The sequence below is a fragment of the Equus przewalskii genome, unplaced genomic scaffold (assembly GCF_037783145.1).
Source record: "Equus przewalskii isolate Varuska unplaced genomic scaffold, EquPr2 ChrUn-13, whole genome shotgun sequence".
Lineage (NCBI taxonomy): Eukaryota > Metazoa > Chordata > Mammalia > Perissodactyla > Equidae > Equus > Equus przewalskii.
The window spans coordinates 6,763,278-6,782,981 of record NW_027228750.1 but is presented as its reverse complement, the minus strand read 5'-3'; the positions used below and the strand labels follow the sequence as shown (position 1 = coordinate 6,782,981).

Genomic DNA, 19,704 nt, shown 5'->3' with positions numbered 1-19,704 from the left:
ATTTTGTTTTTGAAATAGGTTTCATACAATTCCTATGAAAATTATAATAAACTGTACAAGATTATTCTGATCAAGAACAACAATGAAGGAACACTAATACTAGCAAACAAAGATGTAAAGCAACACTTGTAGAGTCCTTAAACCTAAGTATCATAAAACAGAAGGGAAGAGGAAACAGTTGATAAAATATTTGAGATTAATCTAACTTTGATTCCTCATGTCAACAATATGCTTAGATTAAGTGGAGTTTAAAGGCATTTCCTAAATTATAAAAATTTAGTAGGAAGGAAATGGAAAGAGAATCATAACTTGAGTGATGAAACATTAGAAAAGTTTATTTACAAAGTGACTTCTGCATAATAAAAAGTTTTAAAAATAAGACTTAAAAAGGAGAAAATATGTACCTCAAACATAATAGATAAAGGGGTTATTTGAATATCTAAGGATGATGCCGAGAGTTCAGTGGATAAATGAGCAACAGACATGAACCTATTGCACCCAATTGGGGAATAGAAAGTAAACTTGGAAAAGTGTTACATCACCTAGTAATAGTAATTAAGGAGGTGCAGATTAAAATTTTAATGTGAATATATTTACGTTTTAGTTATAAAAGTTACAAAGTTATAATGAGAAAGCTTTATGAGGGTAAGACTTAGGAAAACAGTTACATGTATTGTTTCTACCATCATTACAAACAAGCTTTTTTAAGGGTAGTCTGGTGATAAGGACAGGAATCTCAAACCTATGAATTCTTTCCAATGAATTTTTTTTAAAGAGAAGATTTTATTTATGTAGAATTTATAGCAGCTTTCTTAATGGTAGAAACTGTAAATAGCTTAAACCTCCCTCGGTTCAGAAATGATTAAGTATACTTTGGTACGTAAATATTGTGATATCATGTAGAATTATTAAAAATGGTACATGTGTCAAAAGACAAATAGCAAATTAGGGGGAAAATACACGGAACCAAAAACACATGCAAAGGGTTAATCTCTCTAATTAATAGAGTTCAACTAGAGAGAGAGAAAAGACCCAGTAGAAAAGTGGGCAAAAGATAAGAGCAGACATTTCACAGAAGAGGAAATATAAATGACTATTTTTAAAAGGTGAAAAGAAATGCCAATTAAAATTTCTACTGATGGGCTTGTAACTTGGTACAACACCCTATTGATAGAGGGCAGTTTGTCAATCTCTATAAAAATTTTGGATGCAGGGGTCGGCCCCGTGGCCGAGTGGTTAAGTTTGCGCGCTCCGCTGCAGGTGGCCCAGTGTTTCGTTGGTTCGAATCCTGGGCGTGGACATGGCACTGCTCATCAAACCACGCTGAGGCAGCGTCTCACATGCCACAACTAGAAGGACCCACAACGAAGAATATACAACTATATACCAGGGGGCTTTGGGAAGAAAAAGGAAAAAAATAAAATCTTAAAAAAAAAGAATTTTGGATGCATTTACCCTTTGGCCTATGTGTCCCACTTCAGGGAATTTATCCCACAGGCATACTTGAAACATGTACATAATTTTTACATAGTAAACATACAAGGACATTTGTTGCAGTATTGTTCATAATAGCAAAAGATTGGAAACAACTTTACTGTCCATTGGTAGGGGACTGTTTGAATAAATTTTTGTACATCCATACAATGGAGTAGTATACAGCTGTAATACAAAAGAAGGAAGTTCTCTGAGTACTGTATGGAAATATCTTCTAAATACATTAAGTTAAAAAAAGAAAAAAAGTACAGTATAGTATGCTAGTTTTTGTGTAAAAGGCGGGGTGGAGAATACATATTCATGTTTGTATTTGTAAAAAAGAAATGCTGAAAGAATACTCTAAATCAAGAATTGGCAAGTTTTTTCTGTAAAGGGCCAGATGGTAAATATTTTCAGCTTTGTGGAACATAACGTCAGTCACGACTGTTCAACTCTGCTGTTAGAGCAGGAAAGCAGCTGTAGACAATACAAAAACAAACAAGCAGGACTGTGTGCAATAAAACTTTATTTAGAAAAACAGGTGGTACCCACACACATAGCTTGCCAACCCTTGTTCTCAATTAGTAAAACCAGTTACCTGGTGGGGAATGGGAAATTTGTTAGGAATTTGATGGATGGGAAATAAAGGTGAGAAAAAGACATGACTATATATTTGTTTCATTTTTGAACCATGTAAATGTATTACCTATTTTAAATGCTAAGTATAATGACTGGAAAAGATTCATGAAATATGTAAAAAACAAATAACAAACGTGTTTATGTAAGTTATTACAGCTATGTATAAAGTATATATACATAGGTAATAGATAGAAACCAAGAAATGAAGGGTATGGTTAGAATGAGGGAAATGTTGCAGTTTAGAGTTGACTTGCCCATAAACATAGTACTTTATAAGAATAAAAATGTGACTTGATTGAAAAATTGATATGACAGAGAAATGTGACTAAATGAAAAGTTAACTGTCTTCTTCAGAATTTTTATTTGTTTTGTAAAATGTGACAGGAAGAACTATCTTTTGTATAGTTACTCATATTTGTAATTATTCTTTGGAAGGTCTTAATTACAGAACACGGTGACCTGGGTAATAGCAGATTTTTAGATCCAAGAAACAAAATTTCCTTTAAGTTTGATCACTTACGGAAAGAAGCAAGTGACCCCCAGCCAGAGGAAGTGGATGGAGGTCTGAAGTCGTGGAGAGAATCCTGTGACAGTGCTTTAAAGGCCTATGTGAAAGATCATTATTCCAACGGCTTCTGTACTGTTAAGTATCTCTTTGCTTCATTATTACAGAGTGTTTTATTTCTTACATTACCTTCTTCTTTGGGGGCTTTGGCCAGCCAAACATCACTTCTTCTTAGTTACTGTCTCCTCTGCATTGTATTCCCTAAATAGTTTTTGAAAGGGGTATAAATGGAAAATTTTATATGGAAAATTCCTTTTTAAAACCTCAGTGCATAAAAATTTTAGACCTCCAGTGTAACCTATTTCACATTTGTCTTATTTACTCATCAGAAATTGCTTTGGGGGCTGGCACCATGGCCGAGTGGTGAAGTTCGCACACTCCGCTTCGGCGGCCTGGGGTTTTGCTGGTTCGGATCCTGGGCGCAGGCATGGCACCGCTGGTCAGGCTACGCTGAGGTGGCGTCCCACTTGCCACAACTAGAAGGATCCACAACTAAAATATACGACTATGTACTGGGGGGACTTGGGGAGAAAAAGCAGAAAGAAATAAAAAAAGAAGATTGGCAACTATTGTTAGCTCAGGTGCCAATCTTTAAAAACAAATAAATTCCCTTATATCCATCCAAAAAAAGTTTTTAAAGGTCTTTAGCTTGGACATGGGAAAAAAGTAAAGATTGTCAAGCCACTGGCCGCATTTATGACTTTTGGGTATAGATATTTTTGCAGAAAGCTGTTTCTGCATAGTTTAGATGCTTTCACTGGATAGTCAAAACTATTTGAACAAAACAGTGTCTTAAAAATCATGGGTGATGTGACTTTCTTTTACTACCTCTTGGCTCTAAAAAAACGATAAATTTGGCTCTATCATGATTTCTCCTTTGTAAAATTGTGGCATATGATTAAGAAAAATGTTGGTTAGAATATTTTAAGTATGTAATGATACTGAGTTAAATGGCAGTATGGAATATTGGTTAAGAACACTAACTTTGAAGCCATACTAAGTGGTTTAAATCCTAGCCCTGCCACTTAACTAGTTGTGTGACCTTGGGCAAATTATTTAACATCTCTGTGCTTCAATTTCTTCATCTATAAAATGGAAATAATAGTTCTTACCTCATAGGCTTTTTGTGAGGACTAAATGAGTTATTAATGCTTATAAGGTGCTTGAAAAGTGCCTGACACAAAGTAAACTCTGCATAAATGTTGGATATCATTATTATTATGTGTTTGAGGTTTTTTCTTTTTAAATAACGGAGAAAACTCATTATGGTGGATAAGGGAGATATGACACACTCTCTTTTAGAAATGGACTATTCAATTCTAAATATACTTTCAACTTACCATTTGTTACGTATTCAAAGTTTGTCACTACCCATTCCTAATTTGGAAAGCTTCCATACTGAATAACCCTACTGTCCTTTTCTCGCTTCTTCTCTTAGCTAACTAATGAGCTATGGAAAGTCATGGAGTTGTTCTAACAGTATCCACTGTACCCAAGTGTCTTATATCCTAATCTGTTCTGCTTAGTAATTCTTAATTTCATCGCAATATTTCCTATGATATTTTCCATATAGTGTGTTCCAAACCTTTCTCATTGTCCTTAGACAGGCATCTAATCCCCCTCATTTTAACAGGATTGAGAATGACTTGAAACCTTTTTGTTTCTCTTCTTTCTACACTCAGAAGTCTTCCTCTTCTTCCATTGTACTTGAATCTGAGGAAGAAGGATCCTTATTCTTGATTTCATACTATTCTGTCTACTTCAAGATGTCTTCTTGTGACTTTGTTTTCTCTTCTGATCTATTTCTCTTTACCTAGAAATATTTTTATTTCTCTTGTCCTTAAGGGGGAAAAAACCTTTTCCTCAGTCATAATAATTCCTGTAAGTTACTTCTCTTTTCACCTCTTTCCACCCTGCCCTTCCTCCCTCTCCTCCACTGTCTCCCTGCCCTCACCTCTGTCTGCTGCACAACCAAACCAGGGAACATTCTGCTCCTACCAGTGCCATTTCCTCATTACTTACCCTCTTCTTAACCCTGTGAAGTTTGGCTTCAGTCTCTATTGTATAGAAACTGTTCTTTGAGGTTACTCATGGTTCCTGAATTGCCTGATCCAGTGTCCTTTTCTTGGTCCTTGACATGTATATGGCATTTCACGCTGAAACCAACCAGCTACTTCTAGAAATTATCTTTTCCTTAGACTGGTATGTCAGCACCCTCTCATTATTCTTACTCTGTCTCTACTTATTTCTTTTCTCCTCCCCTACTTTTATAAATGTAGGCATTTCCCATTGCTGTATTTCTTTCTCTTGAAAACTCATTCTTTATTTAATGTAGAGAAAGTAACAGAATTTGGTGTTTGGAGTCTACCTTTACCTCTGACTTTCTGAATGACCTTGGGCGAGAAGCTCTAGGAACTTCGACCTTATCATCTGTAGATGGTAACAATGTGTTTCACCAGATTTATTAGAGCAAAAGAAAGTACATGTAAAAACATTTTGTGGATTATACAGCACTATTTATTTTTTTTGCTTTCCTTTGGTAATCACATTTCTGTTCACCTCCGTCACACTAAATAACAGTTGGTGTTTCTACCTGCTAGCTGGACATCTCCATCTGAATTTCCCAGTTTGTTAATGACACCACCATCTTTCTAGTCATCCAAGCATACAAGTACTTTGGCTCCTTCCTTTCTTTTGCCCTTCGCTTGCAATGTATTCCTAGACTTTTGATTGTGCTTCTGCATCCTGATACCCATTGATACTGCCCTAACTTGTTACCTAGATTAATTCTGTGGCCTCGTTACCAACTTACCAGCTTTTCTTCCATTTTACCCTGCACACTCATATTGGTTATTCTCCCAAAGTAATAGTTCTGGTCCTGTTGTTTTGGTGTCTGTCCATTGCTTGTAGAATAAAATCCACACTTCTTACCTTACATCTACTACTACATCACCTAAATCTACCATCCTATATTGTCTCCATTAGTCTACTTCACACACGCTCTCTAACCTGACAGAACTAATTGCCTTTCACTGAACAAGCCCCCAGTTTCCTGCCTGAACTGTTTACTTACCTTTATTCTTAGTCTCTGCTTATCAGAATCTCATCTGTCTTGTAAGGCCCAGCCTAATGGCCACCTCCCTTGTACCCTAAACCAGGAGCAGTATTCCCCTCTGTATTCATTGTGTCACTGTCTCCTCTAGAACTTAACCTGTTCTGCTTTGTGTTCATATCCCATGTTGTAAGCTCATCCTATCTGATTCTTTGTCTCCCCCAACGATTTAACACACTGCTTTTGTACAGTGTTTATCATTTAGAGTAAATATGTTTTCGGAGTCTAACTTTTTTTTTTTTAAACAATAGGTTTATGCTAAAACTATAGATGGGCAACAGACCATTATTGCATGTATTGAAAGCCACCAGTTTCAGCCCAAAAACTTCTGGTAAGAAAGTAATATTCTCTTCTATTTGTATTTAATTTCTATTGGAAAGAAACCAAACCAGCAGTTGAGACTTGGTTTTTAATGTAACTAGCCTGGGATAAGTTATTTGGCTTAGAGGCTCTATTCCCCATCTGCAAAATGAAGGATTTAGACATGATCATTTAGATTTCTCCCAATTCTAAGATTTTATAATCTGTCTTTTTAAAAAGTACTGTTGAGTGAGAATAAGTGATTAATAAAATGCCCAGTTGAAAGTCTGAGTTTTGCTTGGGTTTAGGTATTAATACTTGAATTAATTACATAACTCAGGTGCCCATCCATCTGTTTGTGGGAAACCCTCCCATGAACAGAATAGGTATGGTTTTCTACTCTAATATAAAAAAAAAGAAAAATGAAAGTCAAAATAACTCAGAAAAGGCTTATGATTAGGCCACTTGGATACAAACTTAAATTTGAGTGGAGAGAACTTTGCATTTGTCAAACTGGAAATGACTTGTTTCTTTTTTCTTCCTCTTCCCTAAATTCTCTGTCTCAGTGGGAAATCTCCTCTTTTTTTGAGCTTATTGCTAATTCTGCAGTGATATATGTGTGTGTGTTTAATTTATAGGAATGGTCGCTGGAGATCAGAGTGGAAGTTCACTATCACACCACCTACAGCCCAGGTGGTTGGAGTACTTAAGATTCAGGTGAGATCCCAACATGTTAATAGGTCATGTTAAAACATCACATCTTTAAAACAAACATGCAAGTTGGTGTTTGTGCTGGTATTAGAAATAAGGAACAAGTATATGTAGATGCAAAGGGAGATCTATGGTAGTGAATGGAAATAGAAACTTCTTTCCTGGGGAAGTAGTTAAACAGAGAGAGCTATTCTGGGCTGATAAAGGATGGTCATGCAGAGTATACTGCTTGCTTGTTATTTTTCTTTTTCAAAGATAACCTAAGATCTTTCCAGAAATTATCAAACAGCAGTTCTAGGAAAGAAGAGAATAAATAATTATTAAGAAGTAACTATATAGCAGCTACTGTGACTTACTTAGGGTCTTTCGTGTATATCATCTCATTTAAGTGTGCACATAAACGTGTACAGCTATGCATTGCTGCATGATGGGGATATGTTCTGAGAAATGTGTCATTAGGCGATTTTGTTGTTGTGTGAACATCATAGAGGGTACTTACACAAACCTAGATAGTGTAGCCTACTACACACCTAGGTTATATGGTACTAATCTTATGGGATCACCGTGGGATCACTGTTGTATATGTGGTCCATCTTTGAAACGTCGTTATGCAGCACATTACTGAATATAAAACTTAACTTTTAGCTCTGAAGAAAGCTACACGAATGGGTTTGCTGTTTTGTTTTTTTTACAGTAGTGACAGCATATTTTAAAATCAAGTAAATAAAACAGAAACTAGAGAGAATGGTCAAGTGTCATCACGTAATGGAATATAAATAACCAAGCAGACTAGATTTCTAATGCTGGTGTCAGGAAATACAGAAAGGTGAATAAGGAGCTTATCAACTCGTTTGATGGCTATCTGGACTGAAGTCTTCTGATATGCTAGCAGAGGTTTGACTTTTAAAATTGAGGGTGATTCAGTTCTTAGGCCCAACTAACTCTTAAGGTCAGAGTAAACAGTTACTGATAACTGAGAAGAGCAGTACCTAATTGTACTTTTGTTATACTGTATTAAGTCTTGCTTTAATAACAGTTGGCAAGAGTTGCCTTTTTTAATGGTATAATTTAATCAAAACATATGTAATAGATGTCTGTACCCACTCTTTTCATACCTACCGATAGCTTCCTGCTATACAAGTAGCTGCAACTTTTCCTGGGAACTTTTCCTGGCTATAGGATCATGCCCAGCTCAGATGAGGCAAGCTGGAAGTGTTAAGTTCACAGCTCTGGAGCAGCCCTTATTGTGGTGTAAGAGTTGGTAGATAAATATGCCAGCTTCCTCGCCCCTCTGGTGGGGTAACTCTGAAGCATGTTCTACTCAGTCTTCCAGAGTCCAGTGCCCACAGTTGTAACCTGATCATTAATGCACCCATACTTCTTCCCTTCTGTGTCTCACTTCCTCAGTCCTTACTAGTGCTTCCTGAGATTACGTTTCAAATAAACTGCTTCCTTTCAAATCTTTAGGTCTGCTTCTGGGGGAGCCCAAACTAAGATAACATACTGTTCTATTTCTATTAATCATATCTATGAGGAGCCTAACGCTCTAGACCTCTTGTAACTATGGCGTCAGCATTAACCTGGCAGTTTATTATAAATTTATGTAAGTAAATTTATTTTCCTTCTAGAAGGAAATAGTTACTTGTGTTTCAGCTTTGCCAATGCAAACCTATAAATTAAGAGCACACATCACAAAGAGTGATAGTTTCTGATAAGACTTTTATAACAGGGCCCAGTACCCAGACCTTATTTACCCCTTTTAACCACAGTGTGTCCCATCACATTTTGGGGAAAGGCTTACTTCATTTACATATCTTTTAATAATCAGAGAGTTATTTGGAAAAGTCATTAAGATATTTAGCCCTTTGGTTATTCTATAGGCAAAAGAGTAGCTCTGGGAAGGCAGCAGTTTCTGAGGATTTATGTTGATTGGAGTCATGTTGAAATTTTTATTAGTGAATGAGACTTAGAAAAGGTTTCATCGGGCTGGCCCAGTGGTGCAGCAGTTAATCGGTGGCCCGGGATTTGCTGGTTCGGATCCTGGGTGTGGACATGGCACCGCTTGGCAAAAGCCATGCTGTGGCAGGCATCCCACGTTTAAAATAGAGGAAGATGGGCATGGATGTTATCTCAGGGCCAGTCTTCCTCGGCAAAAAGAGGAGAACTGGCAGTAGTTAGCTCAGGGCTAATCTTCCTCAAAAAAAAAGAAAAAGAAAAGGTTTCGTTGCTTTTGGCAACTGTGAAGCTGGGGAGATCCCAGCCAAGCCAACAATATCAGATCTCGTTGTCCTCCCAGCCCTTCAACTCCTCCCCCAAACCCCTCAGTAAAATGTTTGATCCCTCCTCCCCCCACCCCGCCTCCCGCAAAAAGTAAAGTTATCATTAGTGTGTTAGATAATGAAATTGATATTTTTAGAATTTTCAGTTGAGTTCATGAACTACAAGACTTATTGGCCTTACCCTATATTCCTATCCATGTCCTGATTCGTGAGAAACATGATAGACATTCAAACGAATTGCATAGTTTTTATTCTTGGACAAAAAAGATGTGTCCTGCATGGATTCTGAGATATGCTGCAAATATACAAGTTCTTGTGTCTTCTCCGGACAGATCTCTATTTTTTTTACTGTCTTCCATGCTATTTGTATTCTCTCCCCTTCCCAGTGTTCTTTTCAACCTCTGGACTTTCAGTTTTTTTAGTTAAAAAAACAAAACTGGTGTTTGGGGTTGTGATTCACCTGTATTTTGAATATCTTTGTCCTTGTCTATTGGAATTTTAGCCTTTATATGTCATCATTATTTAACCCAGTCTTTTTTGCCCATATCTTTGCTGTTCTGGTTTTTGCATGTATCACAGGCATTTATCAACTCCCTGCTTTTCCAGTATATTGTTAGATTGTCTTTTCCTCTCTAATCTCTTTTAGAAAGCCAAAAGATGAAATTTAAGTGTTTGGAGAGGGTATAGAAAGTCTAGCATCTCTTGCCTGTCTGGACAGAGCCAGCTATTTGTCCCCATTAGGGAAGACACCAATTTTTATCCCTTAAACAAGGCTACATAGTGGGTTTATGTTGTCCAGGGAAGTCCTTTTGTTTCTAATGGGATCATGGTTTCTGCCTAGATGAAGCTTGGCTGTTTTTATCCCCTTCTGATGACATCTTAGGAGAGAGGAGTCCCTTATGATACACTTTACTTCTACCTGGATGAGGGAATTTCTAATTTCTTGACAAAACATAGCATTGGGAAATATTATGCATTTTAAATAAGGCTTTAATTTGGGTATTTGACCTAATTCAGATCCTAGCTCCTTCTCCTACTGGATATATGAACGTGGGTAAGTTATTAAACTGCCTCAAGCCTCAGTTTCCTCATCTGTAACATAGGATTAACAGTAGTCCCTATCTCAGAGTTTTTGTAAAGATTGAATGAGATAATAAGTAATAAGTAAAATGTTTGCGTAGTGCCTAACAAATAGTAAGGAATCAATAAATAATAGCTATAGTAATGCAAATTATTGCTCCTTTCTTCTCCTTTTCTGCTTTATCTCTAAAAATATTCCTTTTTGTTCAAATATCTCCTGGTAGTATGGACTAGATGAAGGAAACCGGCATTACCTGGATTGCTGTTCTAGCATTATGCCCTCGATTTCAGCTCCCTCCACTTTATTTTCTTCATAACACAAGTGTAATCTTGTGTAATCTCAAACATTCCCTTTCCCTGAGTCCCCATCACCTGTATAATAGGATAAAGCCCGAATTCTTAACATGGTTTAGAAGGCAATTAGCTCTTCACAGTCTGTCTCCAGCTTACTTCATAGCAGTGTCCTCCTGCCACACTACTCTTTACACATACTCATCTGCGGTGAGTTCTTTGTTCCTCCCTAAACTAAAAAGGTTGTGTTCCATTCTCTTGTGGTTTTTTTAATCCCCTTGCTAGATCCCCTTCTCTACCTTGTCCACTTAGGTGACAACTCCTATTTTCAAGACCCTGTTCAAATGCACTTAATAAAAGGATACTCTCATCCTGTTCTGTACGACCAGTTTGTAGCCATGTTAAGGTGACTGAACCTCTCTTGTAAGTTGCCAAAAATTCCTGAGCCTTATATGGTGTTGGTTGGTTAGTCTGTGTCTTGTGTACCCCTCCTTCTTGCTAATTGTTTCCATAATTGTAGCACCCTACTTTACCTCATATCCTCAGAACTGCTTTTGTCTTACTTATTTCTGTAGTCTAATTTACCAGTAGAATATTTGTTTTTCAATCCTATCTTTAACCCTCAATTAAGCTTTTCCTGCACCTGATCAGATCTACTTACCAATATTGATGATAGAGTATTGGAGAGATGTGTAAGGGATTAAAATCCATTAAAATTCCTTGGTTTTCACAGAGGAATGCTAATGTTCCATGATTTAAATTATTTTAATACTGTTAAGAGTGGAATCTTAGGATCTTTGTGTCTGCACTGCCTAGCATAGTACCTGAAATGCAATAAGCATATAATAAAATGTTTGTTGAACTTAATTAATAGTTTTCCCTGATAAGGAAAGAGAGGATTTCTTTTTAACTGAGGTCATAATAGTTTATGACATTGTGAAAATTCAACTGTACATTATTTGTCAGTCATCATACATATGCGCCCCTTTACCCCTTATGCCTCTCGCCCCCCCCCCCGCCCCCGCCCAACCCTCTTCCCCTCTGGTAACCTCTAATCTGTTTGAAAGAGAGAATTTTTCAATTTAAATGTTCTGTGAATTTTAACCACTATTGTAAATTAACATTGGTCATATTAATTATTCGTTCAGAGTTGATAAAGATTGGGGATGGCGTAAGGCATAGATTTGTGTCTAAGCAGTAGGTTTCTCTGTGAACTACACATAAACTTGCTCAAACTTGTCTCACACAGGTTCACTATTATGAAGATGGCAATGTTCAGTTGGTTAGTCATAAAGATGTACAGGATTCAGTAACTGTTTCGGTGAGTGTGAAATATTTAATATCTGCCTGACTTGTGTCTTTTTTTTTTCTTTAAAAAATTAGTTTTGATCCTGAGTACTGATTCTGCCACTAGAAATTCAGTTTGTTTTCAGTGCTTTGATTTTGGCAGCTTATAAGAGTTTATAACCAACCAGCTATATTAGTTCCTAGTCTGACTCAGAATAGTGCTAATGGCTTTGGAGAGCTCAAACTTCCTTCTTTCTCAGTTGTGAGATTTACTCAACAACAGCAGTATCTTCCATCAGTAAATACCAGGAGGCAGGAAAGTTTGCCAGACTAAATCCTGTGGAGCTGCATCCATATCGTTAGAGAAACTGAACATCTTTAGGAGTATTCAATCAAAAAGTAAGGTGCTCTATACCTAGAAAGAAGGGGCATAATTTTTCTTGCATTCTCAGTACTTCTTTATATTCCTAGACGTTATCAAACACCCTCAAATGGCTTTTCTTTAGGTGTGTCATATCTATCAAATCCTTATTAGAAATTAAAACTGAGAAATGCTAAAAATATTTATTAATAACAGTAACAAACCCATTACTTGTTAACCTAAATAACATTTTCATGAAAAACAACTGTTTTTCAAACCAAAAAAAAAAATTAGTGAAAAGAATGGCATTGGTTTACCTTTTTATAAATTGTGTAATGTCTGACTTAATAAAAGACAACTGGATTCTCATATGTGCTTCACACATTCCATTAGCCCTCAAAGTGATGAAGTCATCACACATCATGTAGCTTCTATGAAACTGCATTGTATACACATGAGAGTGAGAATGAAAAAGGCAAGTAACTTTGTCTTAGTATTATTATGAAAATAGAATAGTTTTGACTATTTGAAAGAATCTTGGGACTACTGCTCTAGACGTTAAATCTTACCCTCTTACCCTTAATTCTGTTGTACTTAATGGTGAAAGGAAGAGAGAGATTCAGTTTATTTTGTACCTGAATCATGTAAAACAGAATGTGATTGGTTGGTTTAATATCATAAGTAGCAAATAGAGGAGTATATGAGCTTAACACATGTGACTGATATGTCTGAGGGCTTTGTTTATATCATATTAAACCAGAGATATAGGCGTAAAAATTTCAAGACATCATAATGATGTCTTCTGGGCATACTGCGGTAGATTGGAAAGAGCATGGGTTTTTCGGGCAAAAACCTGGATTCAGATCCCATCTTTATCGTTCAAAAGCTGTATAATTTTGGTCAAATCACTTGAGAGGATTCTGTTATCTCATCTGCAAAAGGAAGGTGATGATAACAGATCTACTTCACAGAGTTGTAAGAATCAAAGAAAGTAATGTGCATGGCAACACTGGATAAACTATAAGTTGTTATAAAGCGTAAGTTAAGATGGACTTTTCATGGGGCCAGCCCCGCAGCCAAGTGGTTAAGTTCACGCATTCCACTTCAGTGGTTCAGGGTTTCACCAGTGTGGATCCTGGGCACCAACATGGCACTGCTCATCAAGCCATGCTGAGGTGGCATCCCATATGCCACAACTAGAAGGACCCACAACAAAAAAAAATACAACTGTGCACTGGGGAGCTTTGGGGATAAAAAGGAAAAATTAAAAATCTTTAAAAAAAGATGGACTTTTCAGTATCTTTATTCACTCATTGCTTACACATTTTAAAAAATTCATATTTTCTCCTCCTCCTTTCATTAGAATGAAGCTCAAACTGCCAAGGAGTTTATCAAAATCATAGAACATGCAGAAAATGAGTATCAGGTAAGAAGATGTGGAACTAGTTTTTCTAGATCTAGTACGTTATTATTTTGCTGTTAACATGTTTTATTAGACTTCTCTGTGTCCTTTTAACATAAATACATGTGTTGTTCAGTGTTACTAAGTATGGAGACTTTGTAGACCTTGCAACTTGGTCTTCTGCTTACAATCAAGGTTTCAACATTGGAAGGGACTATAGCCCTAGTTTTAGAAATAATATAGGTGCGCTTCTTAACCCACTTTAGAGTTTGGAGAAGAGCTTACTAGAAACATTATGTCCTGTCTGTCCTTCTTAGGGGGCTGAAGCATGTCCTTTAACTACAGACTTACTTTCCTATTTACAGCCATCACATTTCTGTTCAAACAACTTATCTTCAATTGTCTATTGCAGACAGCAATTAGTGAAAACTATCAAACAATGTCAGACACCACGTTCAAGGCCTTGCGCCGGCAGCTTCCAGTTACCCGCACCAAAATCGACTGGAACAAGATACTCAGCTACAAGATTGGCAAAGAAATGCAAAATGCTTAAAGGCTGGATGTAGGATTCATCAATATGTGGAAAGAAAGGATTCAACGTGTGGTCATATGATAAATAAGTGATTTATAAACAAGAGTGGTATTTTGCTAGGGCTTTCAGAGTTAACAGGTTTTCTAGCCTCATGGAATACTGTTGAACCTATAGCATTGTCTTGATTCCTTTGTGTTCTCTGCCTTGTAATTTTCTGTTTTTACTATATCTACTTGTAAATTTTTTTTTAATTCTGCCACATTTAATGATGAAGAAAGAGTTCTATCCTGGAGTTGTTTTACTGTTTAGAAAATTTTCCTAGCCATGAAGCCCTGTATCGATAGAGACAGGTAATAGGTTCAGTACTTTTCAACCCCTGTCCTTCCAAGCACTTCTGGTACTTCAGTGGTTTTTACTGATCCACCAACAGCTAAAGAGGCCATGCTACAAACTATAGCTGAATGGAAGACACACTCATCCTTCTCCCTCTGCAACTGCTTTGATCATCATTTATAGCATCTCATAACTGTAGTTTTTGAAAGTTTGGATTGGGACTTCTCAGGTCCTTTTGGTGGGGGGCAAAGGAAGTTTTCTGGAAATTCCATTATAGCCAGCTTCTCTGGGGAAGTTGTTTTTAATCCAAAGACTTGAACCACATTCCCTGCACATGAACGTGTTTGCCTTTTTATCTTCCCTCATTGTCTTCCCTCATTTAGCACCATTATAGTTACAGACATCTGCATTTTTAGAAGAGTTTTACCCATTTATTATTTTTTTTTATATTCAAGAACTGCTGACATACTAGGGATGTAGTAGAGTATAAAACTTGAAAAATGCAGATGTTGAAGGAGTAATAGGTATCTTGTGCTTTAATACTTTGTGGCAGGATTGTACTGTAAGCAAATGAGTCAAACTACTATGTAAATCTCAAACAAAAACTAAAAATGAACCAAAGTGAAAAGGATAGCTTCCAGGCAGTATGTTTCTATTGTAACCTGTTATTTAAGGAAATACTAGTGATTTGTTCTAAATAGGATGTACAACTTGTTCCAAATTGCTCCTCTTCAGTCCTGCCTGCCAAGAACTCAAATGTAACTGTGATATAGCAACCCTTCCCAGGTATATTGGCAGGTATATGTGTGATCTCAGAATACGCAGGTGACATAGATTTGATATGACAACCGGTAATGGTGGATTCATTTACATTGTTTACACTTCTATGACCAGGCCTTAAGGGAAGGTCAGTTTTTTAAAAACCAAGTAGTGTCTTCCCACCTATCTCCAAATACATGTCAAAAAAGAAGGGTGTTTGTGCTTCAAGCTTTGTTTTTGCTCAGTAATACAGTCAAGCAAGAGTTTGTTTCCAGGTGATCCGTTGAGCTGTGTAAGCATTTTGTTTATTTCAAATAAAATATATTTGTATTATTTGTCATTCATACTATCCATCCCTACCACACTATCCTCTGTATCAGGTAGTCCAATAGAAATATACCTGTTTTGTTCTTAAATTGTCTGAGTCTCTCCTCTTTGATCCATCTCTTTAGCCTTTGTTCTCAAGGTAAGATGTAGAACTGTATTTGATCTTACTTGATGAGAACGTTCAGGGATTCTGAAATTGGTTCCTACCTTCAACTATTGCAGCTTCATTGAATGTCCAAAGACTTGCAAAGAACAGGTCTTTCCTTTTTTGAGTTTGAGCAGTGTCTCTATGGATCATACAGCTCTTCTCTCAGAGGCTACCGGTGGTTCAAAGGTTTTGTTTTGGGTTTTTCATTTCTGTCAAAAAGAAGAATCTAGTTGTCTTCTCTACATATCACTCAGAAAACAAGGTCCAAGTATGGTTGTAGTTACTAGGCAGGAAGTAGAAATGAAAGAATCCCTGTACTTTGAATTTGGGTAATATTTCACATTGACTTAACTCTGCTGCTTTCCTTCCATAAAAGTCTGGCTTAGCTACAGACATGTGGGAAAGGCTTTTATCCTGGTTCCCAAGAGAGAACCAGAGAAGCTTCAAACAGTGCTTCACCTCCATCCAAGGCCAGTAAAAATTCCCACCTTTTTGAGGGACATTCAGCTGTACTATACTGTACTTGTAGTGCAAACAAATTCAAACATTCTTGCCTTTTCCTTTAACTTATTAACTCTGTCAGCCTGCCCCCAGGGTATCCCATCGATTTCCTTAACCCATACAGAGTTGCATAAAAACTCTTAATCTCCTGGCTATCTAAAGCCCTTAGTTACTTGTATTAATTGGGAGGAAGTCAACCCTCCTTGCCAAGTCCTGCAGAGACTTCCTGACTTCCTTAACCTCCTTCAACAGAATATTTGCTTGAATTGTGTCTTATTTTATCACATGCTGCTGAAATCAGCTGATGGTATCCTAGGGCAAAGGTTTCCCAGCCAGATGGAAAGGACTTTTCTGTGAGGCCTCACTTGTCTGTTTGAAATTACGCTGCTGAAGACTGTTTGTTTCATTTGAGCCTGGATGGTTGTGCTCCTCTTAGTCGGCTATTTTCAGTGCCTGTTCTCTGTTTTATAATCTAGAACTTTGATGCTGGACTCACCTAGGTTCATAGGATACTTGGCAAACCTTGGCGCATTCTTTCCAAACTCACAAAAGAATGATAGATACCTGAATGCCAATTTATGAATTTATAATTGTATATAGAACTACCAAGCTACCTACTACTGGGGAAGTCAAAGAATAAGAAAGGAAGATTGGTAAATAGAGAACAAACCTGGATGGTCCCATAAGATAAGTTAAACTAACTAAAATTCTCCCTAGAACAGATGGGGTATGCATAAGAAGACAAGGTAGATCTAAACCTTCTGATGGCAGAAACCAATTTCACACCCCCTCAAATTCAGAGAATTGTCAACACGACTTCCATAGTCAATCTATAAATCAAAATTGGGGTGAGTTTATTATGAGCCAAGTTTGAGGACTATAGCCCAGAGCCACCTTTCCCCAAGGAAGGAAGCGCACCAAAGAAGTGTGGTGTACAGAGTGGTTATATACCATCTTGGAACAAAGCTTACATCACACATGACAGGAGTATATCTTTTGCTACTGTCACGAGATGCTTAGCTGGCACAGCAGATCAGTGGTCACAAGGTGAGCATAGCAGGATGGTAATTAATCCTTAGTTTCCAGGAAGAGATGCTTATCCTTAAAGAATGCCGATCTAGGGGTGGAAGTTACATCCCTATCTTTAAGGGCATCATTCTTGTCTTTGGGACATAGTAAATGTTTAAAGCAGATATACAACGCATGCTCAACAGGCCACGTCAGGCCCTTTTGGAAAAACAAGATTCAGCCAAATTAGTCTTACACAAATGGCTTCCTCATAAACTCCAATATATATTATTGCTTTTCATTTATTTATCAGTATCAAAAAGCACTCTTATGTATAAGAATATATACAGTTGATTCTCATCATTCACTGTAGTTGTGTTCTCTAAAGTTGCCAGCAAAAACTGAATTAGCAAATACTGAAACATTGCTCCAAGGAGAAATACAGGGTAAGGTTCCTGTGAGCTTATGGTCACAATACTTTTGTCGACTGAATAATACATAATCTTGTTTCGTGTGTGTTTCTATTTAAATCATCTTAGTTAATATACATTGTTTATTCAGTGACATTGAACTCATGACCAACAGCACTATATAACTCATGCCTGAACGAAGCTTACCTAACATGGAATTTCCTCTGTAAGGCACATCACAGCCTTCTTGTGCTTAGGAACACTAGACATCTGTAGACAGGCCTAGGGGCCATTTTAAGCAGTGAAATCACTAATAAAAAGCACAAAAATTCAAAAAATGTGACCACAGAAAGGACATTTGTTTATAATGTGAGCTGAAACAAGAAGGCAGAAGATACCTTGTTCCATTTCAGCTGGAAATGTGCTCATTGGGCAACTCAAATTCTTTTGCTGCTCTGCACATGTCCATGAATGACTGCAAAAGTACGGCAAGTATTGATTTTGGGGTTACGAATTTTAGTGAGTAGGTGAATTGGCAAATACATGATCTGCAAATAATGAGGATCCACTGTACCAGCCACGGCCTCTCCTCTGGTCTATGGTAGACTGACCAATTTCAGAATTTCAGTTTAATGGCTGTTTCTGGTTGCCTTAGTACATACAGTCTGGTTAGAATACAGTTAAAGAACGTTCAGTGCCAAACTGTAGAACCCAAGTAACTGGAGTAATGAGAATTAAGAAAATATGGAGCTTTTAATCTTCTCCAAAGTAGTTATCCTAGGAGGCCATAGGTTTATTCCAGTAACACTGCTGGCCAAAGTTAACTTTCAGATTGCCTTCAGTGTTATTTGGACCCATACTAAAATCAACCTTATTACTTATTTAAAGTCAGATTCTTCTAAGTGCACATGGGGAAGGATCCAAGGAAGTGAGACCTGAGCTGTATGTGAAAGGTGGGGAGACCATTCTAGACACCTAGACATCCAAGTGTGAAAAAACAATTACAATTCCATGTAAAGTGTATTTTTCCAGATGAAACTGGTTAGAGAGGTTCCGTTGTAACCAAGGCCACATAACATCACATTTGTACCCAAGTTTTTACTTTTCACAGCTGTTTGTGTGTTTTTAGAACATCCAAGAGATAGGCCTAACCAGAGATAGGAGGTTATGTATCCAAGAATAAGGGAATTTAGATTTGCTGCCCAGAATGGAGGCAGACATTCAGTTTGGGTTTGGTGGATAGTAAGTAGGTTTTTGAAATGGTAAGTAACAAAGCAATTTTGAGGAGTTCACTGTCTTTCCTACTCTCAGTCTTCATCAGGTAATTGGGAAAGAAAAATGGTATAATCTGTGGGTACTTTTCTAGTTCTTTCCCCTACTTTGCATAATCAATTTCTAAGACATAATGTACCTCCCCCTCCCCACTTTTGTCCATCCCACATTGTATTTTTGGTTCCCAGTGACATTGCATTTCCTGTTGCCTACAGCCTGTTATTCTTGGCTTTAGTTGGTAGCCTGGGGAAAGGCAAAAAGGTAGCCCAGCTTGCATGACCTGGGTTCTGGATATTCTTCACACTAGGTCATATTGAGGGTGTGGCCTCCTACAAGGAATTACTTTGAAGAACAACACTACCTTTGATATGTTAAAAAACAAAATTCAAGTAAATTTGAAGATCTAATTAGCTTTATTAAACGATTCATGAATCTGGCAGCATCCCATCCAGCAAACGGAAGGGCACTCGAGTAGTGGAACAAAATGGAAGGTTTTTATAGGGAGGAGGGTGGGGCACAAAAGTTATTTGCAAAAGAAAAGAATTGTTTCAGACCAGGTCATCTTGTTTTGGGGGGAAGGAAACGCTGCGGTTTTATCATGCAGATTACCTCACTAGTGGTAATCAGGAAATTTCAGATTGACTGTTTTAAAGGTCACATTTCTAGGAAGGGGGAAATTGCATTTGAGTTTTGGTTGGCTCTCCTGGGGGGCAAACGATTCCACTTTGGGCCTGCCGCCTCAGTTTTAATAGATATATTTGGAATGCTGGTATATTTTTTTTAAAACATTTTTTATATACTTTTATTATCTTTGCCCCATTCTAGTGTGTGTTTTTGTTATTGCAGAGGATAAGCAGATGCAGAGGCTTGTTGTTTTCTGTTGCTTGTGGTGCTGGCCCCACCCCCTTTAGTTT

General features: G+C 37.3%; 1 protein-coding gene across 1 annotated transcript in view; it reads left to right on the top strand.

Annotated features, from left to right (window-relative positions):
• The window catches only part of CAPZA1 (capping actin protein of muscle Z-line subunit alpha 1), a 45,512-nt gene extending 29,972 nt beyond the window's left edge, over positions 1 to 15,540 (top strand). The window contains exons 5-10 of the mRNA XM_008532953.2: positions 2,548 to 2,754; positions 6,041 to 6,120; positions 6,728 to 6,806; positions 11,700 to 11,771; positions 13,462 to 13,524; positions 13,913 to 15,540. Of these exons, the coding sequence (XP_008531175.1) occupies positions 2,548 to 2,754; positions 6,041 to 6,120; positions 6,728 to 6,806; positions 11,700 to 11,771; positions 13,462 to 13,524; positions 13,913 to 14,053 (642 nt within the window). The 3' untranslated portion in view covers positions 14,054 to 15,540. The remainder of the gene's footprint in view (positions 1 to 2,547; positions 2,755 to 6,040; positions 6,121 to 6,727; positions 6,807 to 11,699; positions 11,772 to 13,461; positions 13,525 to 13,912) is intronic.
• Positions 15,541 to 19,704: the final 4,164 nt, after the last annotated feature.